Genomic DNA, 21,470 nt, shown 5'->3' on the forward strand with positions numbered 1-21,470 from the left:
CTGGAGGGACGCATAGGCTGAGATGAGCTCTGCCTTGTTGGCCGCAGATCGGCAGTTCCAGAGGCTACCGGAGACCTGGAACTCCACGTGGGTCGTGCGGGCTGGGACCACCAGGTTAGGGTGGGCGCGGCCACGCGGTGCGAAGCGTTTGTATGGTCTGTGCAGAGAGGAGAGAACAGGGATAGACAGACACATGGTTGACAGGCTACAGAAGAGGCTACGCTAATGCAAAGGAGATTAGAATGACAAGTGGGCTACACGTCTCGAATGTTCAGAAAGTTAAGCTTACGTTGCAAAAAATAAGAATAAAATACAAGATCTTATTGACTAAAATGATATAGTACTGCTGGCTGGTGAAGTAGCCTGGCTAGCAGTGGCTACGTTGTTGAAAGTGAAGCTGGCTAGGTAACCTCGACAATTTCACTAAATTTCTCTAAACTACACAATTATCATGGATACAAGGACAGGAAAGACAACTAGCTAACACTACGCTAATCAAGTCGTTCCTATTGTAATGTAAGTTTCTACAGTGCTGCTATTCGGTAGAAGTTGGCTAGCTAGCAGTGTTGGCTAGGTAGGAGGACGGCAGCGCGGGAGGCGAAAAATAGCTGGCTAGCTAACCGATAATTACTCAAAGCTACACAATTATCTTAGATAGAAAGATAGCAAAGAAAACTATGTAGCTAGCTAACACTACACAAGTCAAGTCGTTCCGTTGTAATGTAATCGTTTCTACAGTGCTGCTAATCGGTGGCTAGCTGGCTAGCTAGCAGGGTTGACTACGTTACGTTAGGGCGAGAATACCTGGCTAGCGAACCTCAGCGAACCTTGATAACTACACAATTATCACCGATACAAAGACGGCTATGTAGCCAGCTAAGTAGCTAGCTAAGATCGAACAAATACAAATCAAAGATAGCAAAGACAACTGTGTAGTCAGCCAACACTACACTGATCAAGTCGTTCCGTTGTAATGCACTCGTTTCTACAATGCTGCTATTCGGTGGCAAGCTGGCTAGCTAGCAGTGTTTGGCTACGTTGCGTTATGTTAGGGCGAAAATAGCTGGCTGGCGAACCTCAATAACTACACAATTATGTTTGATGCAAAGACGGCTATGTAGCTAGCTAAGATCAAACAAATCAAACCGTTGTACTGTAGTGAAAATGAAAATCAGACCGTTGTACTATAATGAAAAGTTTATACTACTATTCGGTAGACGGTGGACGTTTGCTAGCTACTGGGCAGATAGCAGTGTGGACTACGATAGACGACGGAATACGATAATTACGCAATTATCTTTTATACACAGACGGCTAAGTAGCTAGCTAAGAAGAAATTGCTAAGGTTAGACAAATTAAACCGTTGTACTATAATGAAATGTAATGAAAATGAAATGAAAATTTATACTACCTGCAGAGCGAATGCAAATGCGACCGCTCGCTCCAAACCGGAGCAAGAGTATTAACCATGCTAAACCTCTACTGTGATAGGCCAACCTCACAAAGGAGGAGCAAGAGTATTAACCATGCTAAACCTCTACTGTGATAGGCCAACGGGAAGAGTTGGAACTAAAACTGTCATAGTATAAAAAGTACTATTTGAGTACATTCCACAGAGTACATTCCACAGATCTCTGATCTACCCTGCGTGGTGATACAGTGAACCCGTATATACGAGAATTGAATTTACCGTTTATCGTTTGAGTTTAATTAAAATACTTAAAATATATTCGGTGACTCTGAATCACATTTTGTCCTGATGCCAGAAATCTCTTTACATTTGAAGTTATTTCTGTTGTAGTTTACATCATAGGGAATAGGCTGGTCCTCCATATTACTTTACAACTGACTTTGGCATTCTTCTAAATTCTGATTGGTTTAATGTAATAACTACAAAAATAGAACAGTGAGGTGTAACTTTACATTGGGAAAAATATTTTATTTTATCTTTTTTATAAACAATACAAAACATACAAACGACAACATCATACAAACATTAACTACATCACACCTGCCCAGACCCACTAGAACACACCCCCATCTCCATTAACTACATCACACCTGCCCAGGCCCACTAGAACACACCTCCATCTCCATTAACTACAGCACACCTGCCCAGACCCACTAGAACACACCTCCATCTCCATTAACTACAGCACACCTGCCCAGACCCACTAGAACACACCTCCATCTCCATTAACTACATCACACCTGCCCAGACCCACTAGAACACACCTCCATCTCCATTAACTACATCACACCTGCCCAGACCCACTAGAACACACCTCCATCTTCATTAACTACATCACACCTGCCCAGACCCACTAGAACAGACCTCCATCTCCATTAACTACATCACACCTGCCCAGACCCACTAGAACACACCTCCATCTCCATTAACTACATCACACCTGCCCAGACCCACTAGAACACACCTCCATCTCCATTTACATACATCTCACCTGCCCAGACCCACTAGAACACACCTCCATCTCCATTAACTACATCACACCTGCCCAGACCCACTAGAACACACCTCCATCTCCATTAACTACATCACACCTGCCCAGACCCACTAGAACACACCTCCATCTCCATTAACTACATCACACCTGCCCAGACCCACTAGAACACACCTCCATCTCCATTAACTACATCACACCTGCCCAGACCCACTAGAACACACCTCCATCTCCATTAACTACATCACACCTGCCCAGACCCACTAGAACACACCTCCATCTCCATTAACTACATCACACCTGCCCAGACCCACTAGAACACACCTCCATCTCCATTAACTACATCACACCTGCCCAGACCCACTAGAACACACCTCCATCTCCATTAACTACGTCACACCTGCCCAGACCCAATAGAACACACCTCCATCTCCATTAACTACATCACACCTGCCCAGACCCACTAGAACACAGCCACCTTTTTTTTCTCTCAGTTGCCAACTCACTTTCAACTTTTAGATAATAAAGCATTTGACCTTTCTATTGAATTAACAACAGAGGATTGGTTGATTTCCAGGTTTTAATTAGGTATAATATTTAAGATGATTGATGAGAAAAGTATCGTCCAACATTGGGGTATCTCACTGCACCCTCAAATGTCATGTTTTGAAATATACAGACAGACAGATTAAAAGTAATTTTACATTGTTTAACTGTACTTCTGACAGCCAACTTTCTAACTCCTCCCATAACTTTATGACATCATAACATTCCCAGAAGGATTATTGAGTCATTGTTAGTTTTACACTGAAGACATGACTCTGCCGTTGTGCTGTAGAATTTGTGGATTTTGTCTCTTGTATAATAAGGGACTATCATTTGTCCCAACATCACAGGTCACAGACTTTGATGCAGTTAAAGACTTCCAAAAGTGTTTCTGCAGTTTAAGATCAACTGAGTTTTTTTAATGGTGTTTCTCCCTGTGCACCTGCCAATGTAAATCCATTGAACGAGACAAGTTACCAGACAGGACATATTGCTAATGTTCTTCCCATTAATAACCTGAATGACAATTAACTTGTGGGCGGTGGTGGTGATGACGTCCTATTCGATGACGTCGTCCGTCGGGATTGCCCAAAAAAGAAGACGCTCTGGATTGATCACTGGAGTCAGATGTGAAGGAGGAGGTTGATCATCAGGAGTCAGATGTGAAGGAGGAGGTTGATCATCAGGAGTCAGATGTGAAGGAGGAGGTTGATCATCAGGAGTCAGATGTGAAGGAGGAGGTTGATCATCAGTGAACCTCTAGGATTGTGGCTGGGCTGGCGTTTCCAATTCCAGCTTGGTCATATATTTTGATACATTGAATGTTGATATTGTGAATCTATGTTATATATCTGTACCTCCTGTTTCATGAAGTGATGTCACTAAGTACTGCCCCTACATATACAATGCATTCGGAAAGCATTCAGACCCCTTCACTTTTTCCACATTTTGTTACGTTACAGCCTTATTCTAAAATTGATTCAATCATTTTTTCCCCCCATCAATCTACACAATACCCAATAATGACATCACAATACCCCATAATGACAAAGCAAAAACAGGTAAATAAATGAAAAATGTTGATTTCCTTTAAAAAACAAGGACATTTCAAAGTGACCCCAAACTTTTGAATGGTAGTGTACATCTACATGATGTATTGTTACACCATGTAGGAGCAGTATAGACCTAGTCTGTTCATTATATACATCTACATGATGTATTGTTACACCATGTAGGAGCAGTATAGACCTAGTCTGTTCATTATATACATCTACATGATGTATTGTTACACCATGAAGGAGCAGTATAGACCTAGTCTGTTCATTATATACATCTAGATGATGTATTGGTACACCATGTAGGAGCAGTATAGACCTAGTCTGTTCATTATATACATCTACATGATGTATTGTTACACCATGTAGGAGCAGTATAGACCTAGTCTGTTCATCATATACATCTACATGATGTATTGTTACACCATGAAGGAGCAGTATAGACCTAGTCTGTTCATTATATACATCTAGATGATGTATTGGTACACCATGTAGGAGCAGTATAGACCTAGTCTGTTCATTATATACATCTAGATGATGTATTGGTACACCATGTAGGAGCAGTATAGACCTAGTCTGTTCATTATATACATATACATGATATATTGTTACACCATGTAGGAGCAGTATAGACCTAGTCTGTTCATTATATACATCTACATGATGTATTGTTACACCATGTAGGAGCAGTATAGACCTAGTCTGTTCATTATATACATCTACATGATATATTGTTACACCATGTAGGAGCAGTATAGACCTACAGTAGCTTGCTAATTATTTCGATTTAGTTTGACTTAATGTAACTGCCTTAAATATGCTGTGGTAAACATTTTTTATTCGCACTAATCAATCAACACATTCCTGTCTTTGTATGTCTCAATATTATTGTATTATTTAATTAAATCCATTTAAAATAATCTTTGTCTGAAAATAAAATATGATCCTCAACTGCGTTTCCCCTCCAGTCAGCAGACGGCGATGTGCGTCTTTCAGGCGACGCTGCCAGCGTGACGTATAATCTAGTGGACGGTTCTTCATAAACAGCTCGTCAACCACCTCGGTAGCTTGCTAGCCAACATAGCCGAAAGATTCAAGCTATTTATACGCTTTCGGTGTATATTAGCTACTGTGTTTTCGACACACTTAGGTCGTATCTACTTGTTAACCTATTTAATATTACGTTATTTTGTATTAGTCAGCTATAGTAGCTGGCTGGTTAAGTTAGCACTAGCTTAGTCGCTAATGATAGCTAGCTAGCTAACATCCCCGACCATGAGGTCAGTAAGCTTCTCCCCTCCTGTTAAAGAAGAGGTCTGCTGGACGGAGAAAGAAGCTCTGGGGCTGAACATTGTCGTGAAAGAGAAGGAAGAGGAGAATGTCACAGTTAAAAAAGAAGAGAAAGACGTTTCAGTGAAAGAAGAGGAAGACGCGTTCAGAGTGAAAGAGGAGGAGGAGGATGTTACAGTGGAGGAAGAGAAAGAGGAGGATGCAGTTTTTGTAGTGAAGAAGGAAGGGGAGATTACTGTCACATTGAAAGATGAAGAGGTGGAGATAGGAGATCTGAGTAACACCAGTAAGTACCGCCTTAAATTCGTATTTAACTTTGGATATTCGGAGTTGTCTCGTCAATACCTCTTTAACGGAGGGCCCAGGATGATGACTGATATGTCTAGAATCAGACGACGTAGAGAACAAGCTACCCCTTGTTTTCTCTGTTCCTTTTCCAAAAAGTGACTTAACATATTTATTTGAGAAGGGTCTATCTGCTGACCGCAGACTGGGGGGCACCGCATGTAGTGATTTTCATGTAGTGATGTTTTACTACACACCGTGCCCCCCAATAGTGCCATGTGAGAGTTGGGTTGGCTACACCAAAGATAATGGATATACTGACAAGATGTCTCTCCGCCCTAACAAGGGGAGTAGTTGTCCACAAAGCGGCACTGCGGGTTGTCTAGCTCCCGCCTACCCTTTCTTTGGATTGGTGGATTCATCTTATTATTGTAATCTATTGTTTATATTCTATGAGGGTTGTTGACGTCAACCGTCTGTATTCAATGGAGAGAGATGCTAAGCTATTAGCATGAATATGCACCGCCTGTATTCAATGGAGAGAGATGCTAAGCTACTAGCATGAATATGCATAGCGATCTGGAGACAACTCCTATAGTGTTTTTATCAAAGTTGTCGGTATGTCACGTGTCCACATAACAACTTAAGCATTACGAAACTTCTGTTTGTTCAAGTAAATAAACCTCACGTAGCAAATAAGCCATTCATTTTGTTGTTGACCAAATTCGACACTTTCCACATCGGGTTGATAATTGTTTCCACTTGGATACAACCTTCTGTAGCCTACTGGCATGACCTAGAGAGTTACAAACTACTGTAGCCTACTGGCATGACCTAGAGAGATACAACCTACTGTAACCTACTGGCATGACCTAGAGAGATACAACCTACTGTAACCTACTGGCATGACCTAGAGAGTTACAACCTACTGTAGCCTACTGGCATGACCTAGAGAGATACTACCTACTGTAACTTACTGTAACCTACTGGCATGACCTAGAGAGTTACAACCTACTGTAACCTACTGGCATGACCTAGAGAGATACAACCTACTGTAACCTACTGGCATGACCTAGAGAGTTACAACCTACTGTAGCCTACTGGCATGACCTAGAGAGATACTACCTACTGTAACTTACTGTAACCTACTGGCATGACCTAGAGAGATACAACCTACTGTAACCTACTGGCATGACCTAGAGAGATACAACCTACTGTAGCCTACTGTAACCTACTGGCATGACGTAGATAGATACAACCTACTGTAACCTACTGGCATGACCTAGAGAGATACAACCTACTGTAGCCTACTGGCATGACCTAGAGAGATACAACCTACTGTAACCTACTGGCATGACCTAGAGAGATACAACCTACTGTAACCTACTGGCATGACCTAGAGAGTTACAACCTACTGTAGCCTACTGGCATGACCTAGAGAGATACAACCTACTGTAACCTACTGGCATGACCTAGAGAGATACAACCTACTGTAACCTACTGGCATGACCTAGAGAGATACAACCTACTGTAACCTACTGGCATGACCTAGAGAGTTACAACCTACTGTAGCCTACTGGCATGACCTAGAGAGATACAACCTACTGTAGCCTACTGGCATGACCTAGAGAGATACAACCTACTGTAGCCTACTGGCATGACCTAGAAAGATACAACCTACTGTAACCTACTGGCATGACCTAGAGAGTTAAAGTTTTTAAATTCCTGGATTTTAAATTAATATTTTCCATAATAATGATAATATCTTCCTATCCACATCTCGTCGTTCTCTCTATATATAGATCATTTGGAACGAGAGCTAATATAGAACTGCTATTATGTTTATACACAACATCTGGTGGATTTGGGTGTTTAATGTCTTTTAAGGATTGCTGCTATCCTGAATAAAGAGCCATGTAAATCCTCATCAATCTACACACAATACCCCATAATGCCATCACAATACCCCATAATGCTATCACAATACCCCATAATGCTATCACAATACCCCATAATGCTATCACAATACCCCATAATGCTATCACAATACCCCATAATGCTATCACAATACCCCATAATGCTATCACAATACCCCATAATGCCATCACAATACCCCATAATGCCATCACAATACCCCATAATGCCATCACAATACCCCATAATGCCATCACAATACCCCATAATGCCATCACAATACCCCATAATGCCATCACAATACCCCATAATGCCATCACAATACCCCATAATGCCATCACAATACCCCATAATGCCATCACAATACCCCATAATGCCATCACAATACCCCATAATGCCATCACAATACCCCATAATGCCATCACAATACCCCATAATGCCATCACAATACCCCATAATGCCATCACAATACCCCATAATGCCATCACAATACCCCATAATGCCATCACAATACCCCATAATGCCATCACAATACCCCATAATGCCATCACAATACCCCATAATGCCATCACAATACCCCATAATGCCATTACAATACCCCATAATGCTATTACAATACCCCATAATGCTATTACAATACCCCATAATGCAATCACAATACCCCATAATGCCATCACAATACCCCATAATGCCATCACAATACCCCATAATGCCATCACAATACCCCATAATGCTATTACAATACCCCATAATGCTATTACAATACCCCATAATGCCATCACAATACCCCATAATGCCATCACAATACCCCATAATGCCATTACAATACCCCATAATGCTATTACAATACCCCATAATGCTATTACAATACCCCATAATGCTATCACAATACCCCATAATGCCATCACAATACCCCATAATGCTATTACAATACCCCATAATGCCATCACAATACCCCATAATGCTATTACAATACCCCATAATGCTATCACAATACCCCATAATGCCATCACAATACCCCATAATGCTATTACAATACCCCATAATGCTATTACAATACACCATAATGCCATCACAATATCCCATAATTCCATCACAATACCCCATAATGCCAAAGCAAAAACAGGTTTAGATTTTTTGCAAATGTATTAAAACTATTCCCCATGATAACTAGTCTTAGTAATGTAAGATGTACGATCCCAGGATAAATAGTCTCGGAGTAATGTTAGATCCCAGGATAACTAGTCTCAGAGTAATGTTAGATCCCAGGAAAACTAGTCTCAGAGTAATGTTAGATCCCAGGATAACTAGTCTCAGAGTAATGTAAGTCTCAGATAGTTTTAACCCATTACAGTCTAAGCCCTGTCTGAGGGGGAGGTTCTTCTAAGCTATATGGAATTGTTTTAAGGTTTAAACAGCATGAAGGGCTTCCCCTGTATTGTACTGTTTTAAGAAGGTTATACCAAGGATAATTTTGCTATTTGATTTTGAACTGTAAGACCCATGTTAGTATCAACAAAAAACATTAGTCCATACTGCTATAACCAATAGAACACCAGTAACCATAGTATAAATATTTGTCCATACTGCTATAACCCATACATTGGATAACATTCACAACATGGAACAACAGTAACCATAGTAACACATTGGATAACATTCACAACATGGAACAACAGTAACCATAGTAACACATTGGATAACATTCACAACATGGAACAACAGTAACCATAGTAACACATTGGATAACATTCACAACATGGAACAACAGTAACCATAGTAACACATTGGATAACATTCACAACATGGAACAACAGTAACCATAGTAACACATTGGATAACATTCACAACATGGAACAACAGTAACCATAGTAACACATCGGATAACATTCACAACATGGAACAACAGTAACCATAGTAACACATTGGATAACATTCACAACATGGAACAACAGTAACCATAGTAACACATTGGATAACATTCACAACATGGAACAACAGTAACCATAGTAACATTGTTTCCCCCAGAACATCTAAAGGAAGTTTGTTCTGAAGTGTCTGTCTGATATCTAAGAGATGTAAAAAATTATATCTATATTTTTTACATGTCTTTAAGTCTTTAACCCCCTTTTTTTGTCACTTAAGTCTTTCCACATTTTGTTACGTTACAGCCTTATTCTACAATGGATTAAATAAATAAAAATCCTCATCAATCTACACACAATACCCCGTAATGACAAAGAGAAAATAGGTTTGGAGAATTTTTTAAACATTTATTAAAAATACAAAACAGAAATACCTTATTTACATAAGTATTCAGACCCTTTGCTGTGAGAATTGAAATTGACCTCAGGTGCATCCTGTTTCCAATGATCATCGTTGAGATGTTTCTACAACTTGTTTGGAGTCCACCTGTGGTAAATTAAATTGATTGGATATGATTTGGAAAGGCACACACCTGTCTGGCTACCACAGCATTTTGAAGCGATACGCCATCCCATCTGGTTTGCGCTTAGTGGGACTATCATTTGTTTTTCAACAGGACAATGAACCAACACACCTCCAGGCTGTGTAAGGGCTATTTTACCAAAAAGGAGAGTGATGAGTGCTGCATCAGATAACCTGGCCTTCACAATCACCTGACCTCAACCCAATTGAGATGGTTTGGGATGAGTTGGACCACAGAGTAAAGGAAAAGCAGCCAACAAGTGCTCAGCATATGTGGGAACTCCTTCAAGACTGTTGGAAAAGCATTCCAGGTGAAGCTGGTTGAGAGAATGCCAAGAGTGTGCAAAGCTGTCATCAAGGTGGCTATATTTTGAATTGTTCACCACTTTTTGTTGGTTACTACATGATTCCGTATGTGTTTTTTCATAGTTTTGATTTCGTCACTATTATTCTACAATGTAGATCAAATGGTAAAACAAATCATTATAACCCTTGAATGAGTAGGTGTGTCCACTCATTTGACTGGTAATGTATATCTCATGAATGTTTTTACATTCAGTTACATGAAGTCACTTTCTTACCACTTCTTCCATAGTCAAACATGTCAAACAGATTTTTTTAAATCAAAAGGGATGCTGTCAAAAATGTATTGAATTCAAATGGATTTACCCAGCCTACAAAGCACTACAGCCACTCTGTGACAACCAGTTCTGCTCTTTTATTGAGGGATCTAGTCTAGATTAAACTTCATAGGAAGACAGTTTTATCATGTGGAGGTTTCATTTCGGTCTCTGTTTAACGACATACTATGTGTGTCTTTGCAAGGAGAGAAACCAGACTCTCACTCTGACAGCGGGAAGAGTCCTTCAGGGGAACCAGACCCAGAGACGCCCAAACCAGCGAGACTGCTCCCATTGTGAAAATAGTTTTTGCTGGTTAGGGAACCTAAAACTGCATGAGAGGACACACACGGGAGAAAAGCCTTACCACTGTTCCCACTGTGGAATGAGTTTTATTCAGTTATGGGACCTACAAACTCATGAGAGGATACACACAGGAGAAAAGCCTTACCAATGCTCCCAGTGTAGAAAGAGTTTTACTATGTTAACTAACCTGAAAAGGCATGAGAGAATACACACAGGAGAAAAGCATTTTCTGCTCCCAGTGAAAAAAAAGATTTTCACGAATGGCGTACCTTATAGCTCATGAGAGGATACAGAGGAGAAAAGCCTTTCCAATGCTCCCAGTCTGGAAAGGGTTTTACCTGGTCAAGTAGCCTGAAGGAGCATAAGAGGATAAACACGGTAAAGTCCTACCACTGCTCTCTCTGTGGAAGAACATTCAGAGATCCTGAAATCAAATGAGAGAATAGAAAGGCTGTATTCTGACTTATATTTTTGACTGAGAAGTTGTGTTTTTTGTTTGTGCCACATGAAATCATATTGTGTATGATTACACCTGTCTATATAATGTCCAACAGTTGACAATGCATGTCAGAGCAAACACCAAGCAAAGAGGTCGAATAAATTGTCCTTAGAGCTCCGACACAGAATTGTGTCGAGGCACAGATCTGGGGAATGGTACCAAAAAATGTCTGCAACATTGAAAGTCCCCAAGAACACAGTGGCCACCATCATTTTTTAATGGAAGAAGTTTGGAAGACTCTTCCTAGAGCAGGCCACCTGGCCAAACTACGCAATCGGGGGAGAAGGGCCTTTGTCAGGGAGGTGACCAAGAACGCGATGGTTAATCTGACAGAGCTCTAGAGTTCCTCTGTTGAGATGGGAGAACCTTCCGGAAGGACAACCATCTCTGCAGCACTCCACCAATCAGGCATTTGTGGTAGAGTGGCCAGACGGAAGCCACTCCTCAGTAAAAGGCACCTAACAGCCCGCTTGGAGTTTGCCAAAAAGGCACCTAAAGGACTCTCAGACCATGAGAAACAAGATTCTCTGGTCTGATGAAACCAAGATTGAACTCTTTGGCCTGAATGCCTTTTGGAAACCTCCAAGCTGGCTATCATGTGCCTTATATTAAGGTATATACATATAGATATATATACATATATATATATATATATAGTCTGTTCAACCTCTCTTTCGTATCGTCCGAGATTCCTAAAGATTGTAAAGCTGCCGTGGTCATCCCCCTCTCCAAAGGGTGTGACACTCTAGACCCAAACTGTTACAGACCTATATCCATCCTGCCCTGCCTTTCTAAAGTCTTCGAAAGCCAAGTTAACAAACAAGATCACTGACCATTTCGAATCCCACTGTACCTTCTTCGCTGTGAAATCCGGTTTCCGAGCTGGTCACGGGTGCACCTCATCCACGCTCAAGGTACTAAACAATATCATAACCTCCATAAATAAAAGACAGTACTGTGCAGCTGTCTTCATCGACCTGGCCAAGGCTTTTGACTTTGTCAATCACCGTATTCTTATCATCAGACTCAACAGCCGATAAGAACAACCGATCAATCAACAACCGATCGCTGCCCACACCCGCCCGACTAGCACCACTACTCTGGACGGTTCTGACTTAGAATATGTGGACAACTATAAATATCTAGGTGTCTGGCTAGACTGTAAACTCTCCTTCCAGACTAATATTAAGCATTTCCAATCCAAAATTAAATCTAGAATTGGCTTCCTATTTCGCAACAAAGCCTCCTTCACTCACACTGCCAAACATACCCTCGTAAAACTGACTATCCTACCGATCCTTGACTTCAGTGATGTCATCTATAAAATAGCCTCCAACACTCTACTCAGCAAACTGGATGCAGTCCATCACAGTGCCATCCGTTTTGTCACCAAAGCCCCATATACCACCCACCACCAGGACCTGTATGCTCTCGTCGGCTGGCACTCGCTACATATTCGTCGCCAAACCAACTAGCTCCAGGTATAAGTCTTTGCTAGGCCGCCTTAACTCAGATCACTGGTCACCATAGCAACACCCACCCATAGCACGCGCTCCAGGAAGTATATCTCACTGGTCATCCACAAAGCCAACACCTACTTTGGCCACCTTTCCTTCCAGTTCTCTGCTGCCAATGACTGGAACGAAGTGCAAAAATTGCTGAAGTTGGAGACATACATCTCCCTCACTAACTTTAAGCAGCAGCTATCTGAGCAGCTTACCGATCGCTGCAGCTGTAAATAGCCCATCCAACTGCCTACCTCATCCCCATGTTTTTATTACATTTTCTCGCTTTTGCACACCAGTATTTCTACTTGCACAACATCATCTGCACATCTATCACTCCAGTGTTAATATGCTAAATTGTAATTACTTTGATACTATGGCCTATTTATTGCCTTACCTCCTTACTCCATTTGCACACACTGTATATAGATTTTTCTATTGTGTTATTGACTGTACGTTTGTTTATCCCAAGTGTATGTAACTCTTTTTTTTGTCGCACTGCTTTGCTTTATCTTGGCCAGGTCGCACTTGTAAAATAGAACTTGTTCTCGACTACCCTACCTGGTTAAATAAAGGTGAAATACAAAGAAATCTTAACTTTATTAGCAACACCCAAATGTATACTGTCATTAATGCAGTTCTTCAATAATTACACATAATTCTTAATACTGTAGCACACATTTATATTAAGCAGGACATTCAAACGAGCCTTACAATTATAATCCAAAGTAGTGTGAAATGTACTCATAATCAACCTGGAAATAGAGGTTACTACCCTGAGTTTTCCCCTATTCACATTCAGAATACATTGTGAAAAACTAAAATCTTTGCTCACCATTTTTGCTCCAGGCAGATATACTACATCCATAACTTGTGGTTTCCTCATTAGCAGATATACTACATCCATTACTATCGGTTTCCTCATTAGCAGGGAGGTGTTTCTGCAATCAAATTGTGTGCGCATCGCCCTTGTGCCGCAATTTTATTAAACACAGAAAGGGGCCTATATTGGAGACCAAAAGTCGTCTGGCACACTGCTTAGAGTTTCAACAACATTAATAACTTATTTCTAGTCTACAATCATCGATGTTACTACTAAAATATGACTATTCTTGCTCATTTTAAGACAATTGTCAAATAATTTTAACATTCATTACAGAAATCAATTGTTGTACAACATCATGGCTACGCTGTTGGCATCACCTTTTACAGTGGATTTCCACTGTTGTGGGCCTTTAATCATCTGACTTTGTTGTTCACACAGGAGAGAGACGGGACTATCGTGGATCCTCTGGGGAGCATCAACAACCTCATGATGCTGACGAGGCAGAGAAGAGTCTCTCCAGATCAGAACGCCTCAATAAACACCAGCAGAGATCCACAGGGAAGAGAACTCACTGCTGCTCTGACTGTGGGAAGAGATTCACCTCATCAGGCATTAAAATTCATCAAAGGATCCACACAGGAGAGAAATCTTATAGCTGTGATCAATGTGGGAAGAGTTTTACTACATCTGGCTCTCTGACAGTACACCAGAGAATACACACAGGAGATAAACCTTATAGCTGTGATCAATGTGGGAAGAGTTTTGTTACATCTAGCAATCTGACTATACACCAGAGAACACACACAGGAGAGAAACCTTATAGTTGTGATCAATGTGGGAAGAGTTTTGTTACATCTAGCAATCTGACTATACACCAGAGAACACACACAGGAGAGAAACCTTATAGCTGTGATCAATGTGGGAAGAGTTTCACTACTTCTGGCTATCTGACAGTGCACCAGAGAACACACACAGGAGTGAAACCATATAGCTGTGATCAATGTGGGAAGAGTTTTTGTCAATCTAGTGATCTGACAGTACACCAGAGAACACACACAGGAGAGAAACCTTATAGCTGTGATCAATGTGGGAGGAATTTTACTACATCTGGCTCTCTGACTTTACACCAGAGAACACACACAGGAGAGAAATCTTATAGCTGTGGTCAATGTGGGAAGAGTTTTACTACTTCTGGCTATCTGACTTTACACCAGAGAACACACACAGGAGATGAACTTTATAGCTGTGATCAATGTGGGAAGAGTTTTGTTAAATCTGACCAGCTCACAGTGCACCAGAGAATACACACAGGAGAGAAACCTTATAGCTGTGGTCAATGTGGGAAGAGTTTTACTACATCTGGCTCTCTGACTGTACACCAGAGAACACACACAGGAGAGAAACCTTATAGCTGTGATCAATGTGGGAAGAGTTTTGGTCAATCTGGCCAGCTGACTGCACACCAGAGAACACACACAGGAGAGAAACCTTATAGCTGTGATCAATGTTGGAAGAGTTTTGGTCAATCTAGCCAGCTGACATTACACCAGAGAACACACACAGGAGAGATGTCTTATAGCTGTGATCAATGTGGGAAGAGATACTCTGGTAAAAGATCTCTGATCAAACATCAGAAAATACATGAAGGAGTTTTTTCATGATATCAATTAAACAATTAATTAATGTCACAATGTAGAATGTTGTAACATTGTAGTAGGAGTATTTAAATGATGTCACAATGTAGAACCCTAAACGTTTGTCCCCTGTTCTATTGATTTCAACATGATATGGATATTAGCCTCAGGGGGGAAATCCAGGCTCTGAATTGGAAGAGTACTATTTATGTGATTTAACAAAAAGTGACTAACACAAAAGAGTTGTGTTACACTTACCATGTTGGTGACCCACTGGAATCACAAAGTAGTGAGCTGTTTACCACGTTGGTGACCCACTGGAATCAAAATGCAACACTTCAAACTGTTTCTGCATATTGGTTATTGATTTGGACACATTAAAACTGTGTTTTGACATTGCACTAATCCCATTTAGCAAAATGTCATTCAAAAGACGTTGAAAATAAGACTATGCCCGACGTCCAATATATGTTCGACGTCCGGTTGTAGTTGAAAGTTGAAAAGATGTCTTTTCGGGTCGTTTTTTTTTCAATGACTTGAAAACAACTTACTTTCAACATACTTGCAGCCTAAACACATGGACGCAGTAAATGCTAATTGTCTTTAGTCCACTACTGAAGAAGCATGACTCAAATCACCTCATATATTCAAACATTCAGCCTGACAAAAGATACATGTTTTATTATTCCATGCCTCACCATTAAGTTAATTATTGCCAATACATATTAACAAAGGGGTGAATATTTGGTTTTGATATTTCATATTATGTAACATTTAGTAATCCTAGTTATTCATGCAACCAACTTGACATTTTTGGGTACAATTATATTGACATTGTTACCCTGCTTTTATAATATCAGGGTTCATTCTCAGATGTACTCCCAAATGTACTAGAGCATGACAGTGGGGACTTTATATGCAACAACATGCCTATTGAGTGAACCCTGAAAAGAGAGAGAAGCTCCACAGTGAGGAGAAGAAGCTAGAATCTAGTGAGTTTTAGGAAGACGAGAGTTCTAGAAGCTAGTGAGTTTTAGGAAGACGAGAGTTCTAGAAACTAGTGAGTTTTTAGGAAGACGAGAGTTCTAGAAGCTAGTGAGTTTTAGGAAGACGAGAGGTCTAGAAGCTAGTGAGTTTTAGGAAGACGAGAGTTCTAGAAGCTAGTGAGTTTTAGGAAGACGAGAGTTCTAGAAGCTAGTGAGTTTTAGGATTCTATAGAAAGAAAAAGTAGAAAAAAATAATACGATTGTATTTTATTATTTAGAAATATGTGTTTTTTCTTGTTTTTAAATGTTGACAGCCAGTAGACACCATGTTTATATTGTAGAAGGTGAAGCATTGTAGATGATTATGTGAAATGGAAGTTGTAGAGATACTCTGAATGATTGGCTATGAAAAGCCAACTGACATTTACTCCTGAGGTGCAGATCTGTTGCACCTTCGACAACCACTGTGATTATTATTATTTGACCCTGCTGGTCATTTATGAACGTTTGAACATCTTGGCCATGTTCTGTTATAATCTCCACCCTGCACAGCCAGACGAGGACTGGCCACCCCTCAGAGCCTGGTTTCTTCCTAGGTTTTGGACTTTCTAGGGAGTTTTTCCTAGCCACCGTGCTTCTACACCTGCATTGCTTGCTGTTTGGGGTTTTAGGCTGGGTTTCTGTACAGCACTCTGTGACATCAGCTGATGTAAGAAGGGCTTTATAAATACATTTGATTGATTGTACAACTGAATGCATTCAACTGAAATGTGTCTTGGGAGTACTGATTGGTGTCACCTCATTAGTCAGTATGTGTTACACCTGTGCTGGCTTGTCCATCTCGTTAGTGGGAAGGTGTTTCACCTGAGCTGGTTCAGGTTCTATTTAAGAGTGTCTGGCCCAGTGCTCCAGTTGTCTTGATAGATGTGGAGAGTCAACACCTTCAGTTGCTCCACCTTTTTGGTTTGCTTCCTGTCTTTAAGTTTGGTGTGAGTTTTTCTTTTGTTTGCCTCTTCTTGGGCAGATTTAGTGGGTCTCATGGTGAGTGTCTTTTAGGTCCCAGTTGTTGTTACTAGTCAACTTCTAGTGGACACCCCCATAGTGTCTTTCAGAACCCCTCTTAAAACCTGTTTAGTTGTTGTCAGTGACTCTGTTAGTTCTAAAAAACAAGCTTATATTTTGGGTTGGGTTGGATATAGCATCATATTGTTAATATTTTAATCAATGGCATTTCCTTTCTTGCTCATTAGTCTTTCAGTTGTTTTTCTTCTGTTTTTATCCTCTTATGTTTGTTGTGTAACCGATGTGAAATGGCTAGCTAGTTAGCGGTGGTGCGCGCTAATAGCATTTCAATTGGTGACGTCACTCGCTTTGAGACCTTGAAGTAGTGGTTCCCCTTGCTCTGCAAGGGCCGCAGCTTTTGTGGAGCGATGGGTAACGATGCTTCATGGGTGACTGTTGTTGATGAGTGCAGAGGGTCCCTGGTTCGCGCGAGGGGACGGACTACAGTTACACTGTTACATGTACTAAATATATAGTTTAATTTTCATAGTTTTTTCCTGTTGTCGCGTCTTTACTGTCATGAAATTGAAGAAAGATTCTCTGTAATTAGTTATTACGCGATCAACTAAATTATAACGTAACTAATTAACTAGGAATTTGGGGCAGATATTTTCATATCTGATCAATAGTCTTCTGATTAATGATTTATTTATTTTACCTCACGTTACTCATTCCAAACGTCGTAAATTGTTGGTTATCTGCACGAACCCAGTCTTCACTATGAGTCATCGGACTAAAGTTGTACTGTTACATGAACTAAAAAATTTCTGTTTAATTTTCATAGTTTTTCCTGTGAAACCATTGTGTTGCATCCATGTCTGACATGTGCTGTATAAATAAAGCTTGATTTGATTTGAAAATATTGCAAAACAAGAACATTTGACAAATGACCATAATATCAAAGAACAAATGTGTGTGTCTGAGGAGAAATTAACTTTCATACAGCCAAAGGGGGTGAGAAATTACACCAATATCAGTGAACAATTTATTTACAATGTAAATAAACATGGACGATGGAACATATTCCTTTAGTTTACGTGATGAACCACTAAGGGGACATAAATATTGACCTCTGACCTCTCTGGCTGTAGAAGTGTTCTTCCTAACCAGTCCCTCAACAGCTCTCTGACTGAGCTCCACCCTCACTGGGTCTTCAGAGGAGAGGAAGGCTGAGGAGGGATGGAAGGATGAATGGATCAGTCAATCAATAAAGTGTAGAGCTGCTGTCTATGCTGTCTGACAAAATCACTACTTTAGTAGTTCATTGAAGGAAATCAGGCTTTATGACTGCTGAATACCAACTATCTATCACTTAGATAATGTATTTTCAATTTCAGGTAGAGATACATCCTTGGGACATCCCTAGCCCATTGAAGTTTACATTTAAAATGGTTAAGGTAGGGGTTAGGGGTTAGGGTAGGGATGTCCCAAGGATCCCTGATTGCATTGACCATCGTGCATTCTTCTGTCTCTTTTACAGAGCAGGTGTAAAAGAAACACAGACAAGCCAAGTAGGCACGCAGTGGATTATGGTCACTGTAGTTAAATACGTTTTATGCGCTAAACTATGTATATTATTGGCCTGTTGGAAACTACAACTCCCTACTACATCACACAGTTCAGGCTGGATCTGATTTATCTCTAGAGAAACTACAACTCCCTACTACATCACACAGTTCAGGCTGGATCTGATTTATCTCTAGAGAAACTACAACATCACACAGCTCAGGCTGGATCTGATTTATCTCTAGAGAAACTACAACTCCCTACTACATCACACAGTTCAGGCTGGATCTGATTTATCTCTAGAGAAACTACAACTCCCTACTACATCACACAGCTCAGGCTGGATCTGATTTATCTCTAGAGAAACTACAACTCCCTACTACATCACACAGTTCAGGCTGGGTCTGATTTATCTCTTGAGAAACTACAACTCCCTACTACATCACACAGTTCAGGCTGGGTCTGATTTATCTCTTGAGAAACTACAACTCCCTACTACATCACACAGTTCAGGCTGGTACTGATTTATCTCTAGAGAAACTACAACTCCCTACTACATCACACAGCTCAGGCTGGATCTGATTTATCTCTAGAGAAACTACAACTCCCTACTACATCACACAGTTCAGGCTGGGTCTGATTTATCTCTTGAGAAACTACAACTCCCTACTACATCACACAGTTCAGGCTGGGTCTGATTTATCTCTTGAGAAACTACAACTCCCTACTACATCACACAGTTCAGGCTGGTACTGATTTATCTCTAGACTAGTTCCAGACACACCCTCTCGGCAGACAGGCCAAAAGAGCTTGCCCCAATTCGGGGAACCATTGATCTACTTCAGAGGAACTGTGTCTAGAGTGATTTCCTGTTGTTTTGACACATCATTGGAAAACTAGAATAACTAGCTGTTGATACAGAACGAGACGACCAATTCCCAGTTAGTCTGTGTCTCGTTCTCCACACACGGACACACACCAAGATCACGTGTTTTCTATATGCACAAGATAGTTTGACTATATAAGGCTTCTGAACTCCTTGTGTCATCGAGCTCTCGGCCTTCCACCTCAGAGTGTAGGGCTGACCAGCTACATTATTGCAATTCTTATCAAATAAAGGTTGATTGTTTGAAGAAATGACAAGGTCTCTCCTGATTGGTTAGAATTTCCACCACAATGTGCAGTAACAATGATAGACCAGACTCATAGTACAGAATGAATGACTGACTGCCCAGTTCAACGTCAGTTCACCGTCTCACCTCATACTGTATTGGAGCGGCAGCAGCTGACTGCCCGGTTCAACGTCAGTTCACCGTCTCACCTCATACTGTATTGGAGCGGCAGCAGCTGACTGCCCGGTTCAACGTCAGTTCACCGTCTCACCTCATACTGTATTGGAGCGGCAGCAGCTGACTGCCCGGTTCAACGTCAGTTCACCGTCTCACCTCATACTGTATTGGAGCAGCAGCAGCTGACTGCCCGGTTCAACATCAGTTCACCGTCTCACCTCATACTGTATTGGAACAGCAGCAGCTGACTTGATCGTTGACGCTAATCAGCAAGTTTTGAATCTGAGAGTAAATAGAGCCGACTACAACTCTAAAAATGAAGGGTTCAACTGGAGTTGTTCTCAGATCCCCTAAGAACCGTAGGGTTCTTGGTCAATGAAAAACAGCCCCAAAAGGTTCTTCAAAGAACTTGTTAGAAGGTGGGTTCATCGAGGAACCTCCGTTGTTGCTGGACTTCTTCCGGGAACTTCGCAGTTACAACTGAAAACGATGGTGACAAGTTTGGATGCGACAACAGTTAAAAAGGTTAAGTTGGGTTGATGTTTGGCTCTGAATATGTCTCTAAATAATTTATATAATAATAATATAACATAATAATGAATAACGAAGACAATGATGGTTTTCTGTGAATAGCTTCCATAACGTTACTATAGCTAATTACCGTAAATATTAGAAAGCCGGGTTTGACCGTCGGCGTTGTATGAGCTACAGTACAGTACCGTTATCTAGCTAGCTAACGTTATGTCCTAACTAGGCACAACTAGGTTTGGATTATTTCCCTCAACTATATTCTTTCCCATATATTGTATATCGTTTCCATAAAGCCAACATGGCTTTACACTCATTAACGTAAGTTTCCAATCTAGAGCAGTTCTCACTTTTGTGAGAATGAACTAGCTAACGTTAACTAACTAACTAAGGACGGTGACCTGTCCAGACGAGATGTTACAACGAACTGAATCGTCAATGGAGGTCTTCCTCTTTATATAGCCTGCTACAGCATGCAATACTATTAACTCACAAGGGGGCATAACGTTACATGTACAATACTATCCCATTTTGGAAACGTTACATGTACAATACTATCCCATTTTGGACACGTTACATGGACAATACTATCCCATTTTGGAAACGTTACATGGACAATACTATCCCATTTTGGACACGTTACATGGACAATACTATCCCATTTTGGAAACGTTACACTTACAATACTGTCCCATTTTATGTTCTTATA

At 40.7% G+C, this 21,470-nt stretch overlaps 1 protein-coding gene across 1 annotated transcript; it reads left to right on the forward strand.

Moving 5' to 3' along the window:
• Positions 1-5,009: 5,009 nt before the first annotated feature.
• Positions 5,010-19,153, forward strand: LOC129846530 (zinc finger protein ZFP2-like). Its single transcript, XM_055914461.1, has 2 exons — positions 5,010-5,639; positions 14,195-19,153. The coding sequence occupies exons 1-2, from the start codon at positions 5,339-5,341 to the stop codon at positions 15,415-15,417; spliced, it is 1,524 nt and encodes a 507-aa protein (XP_055770436.1). The 5' UTR covers positions 5,010-5,338; the 3' UTR covers positions 15,418-19,153.
• The last annotated feature ends 2,317 nt before the right edge of the window (positions 19,154-21,470 follow it).

Source organism: Salvelinus fontinalis, unplaced genomic scaffold, assembly GCF_029448725.1.
Source record: "Salvelinus fontinalis isolate EN_2023a unplaced genomic scaffold, ASM2944872v1 scaffold_0578, whole genome shotgun sequence".
Taxonomy (NCBI): Eukaryota; Metazoa; Chordata; class Actinopteri; order Salmoniformes; family Salmonidae; genus Salvelinus; species Salvelinus fontinalis.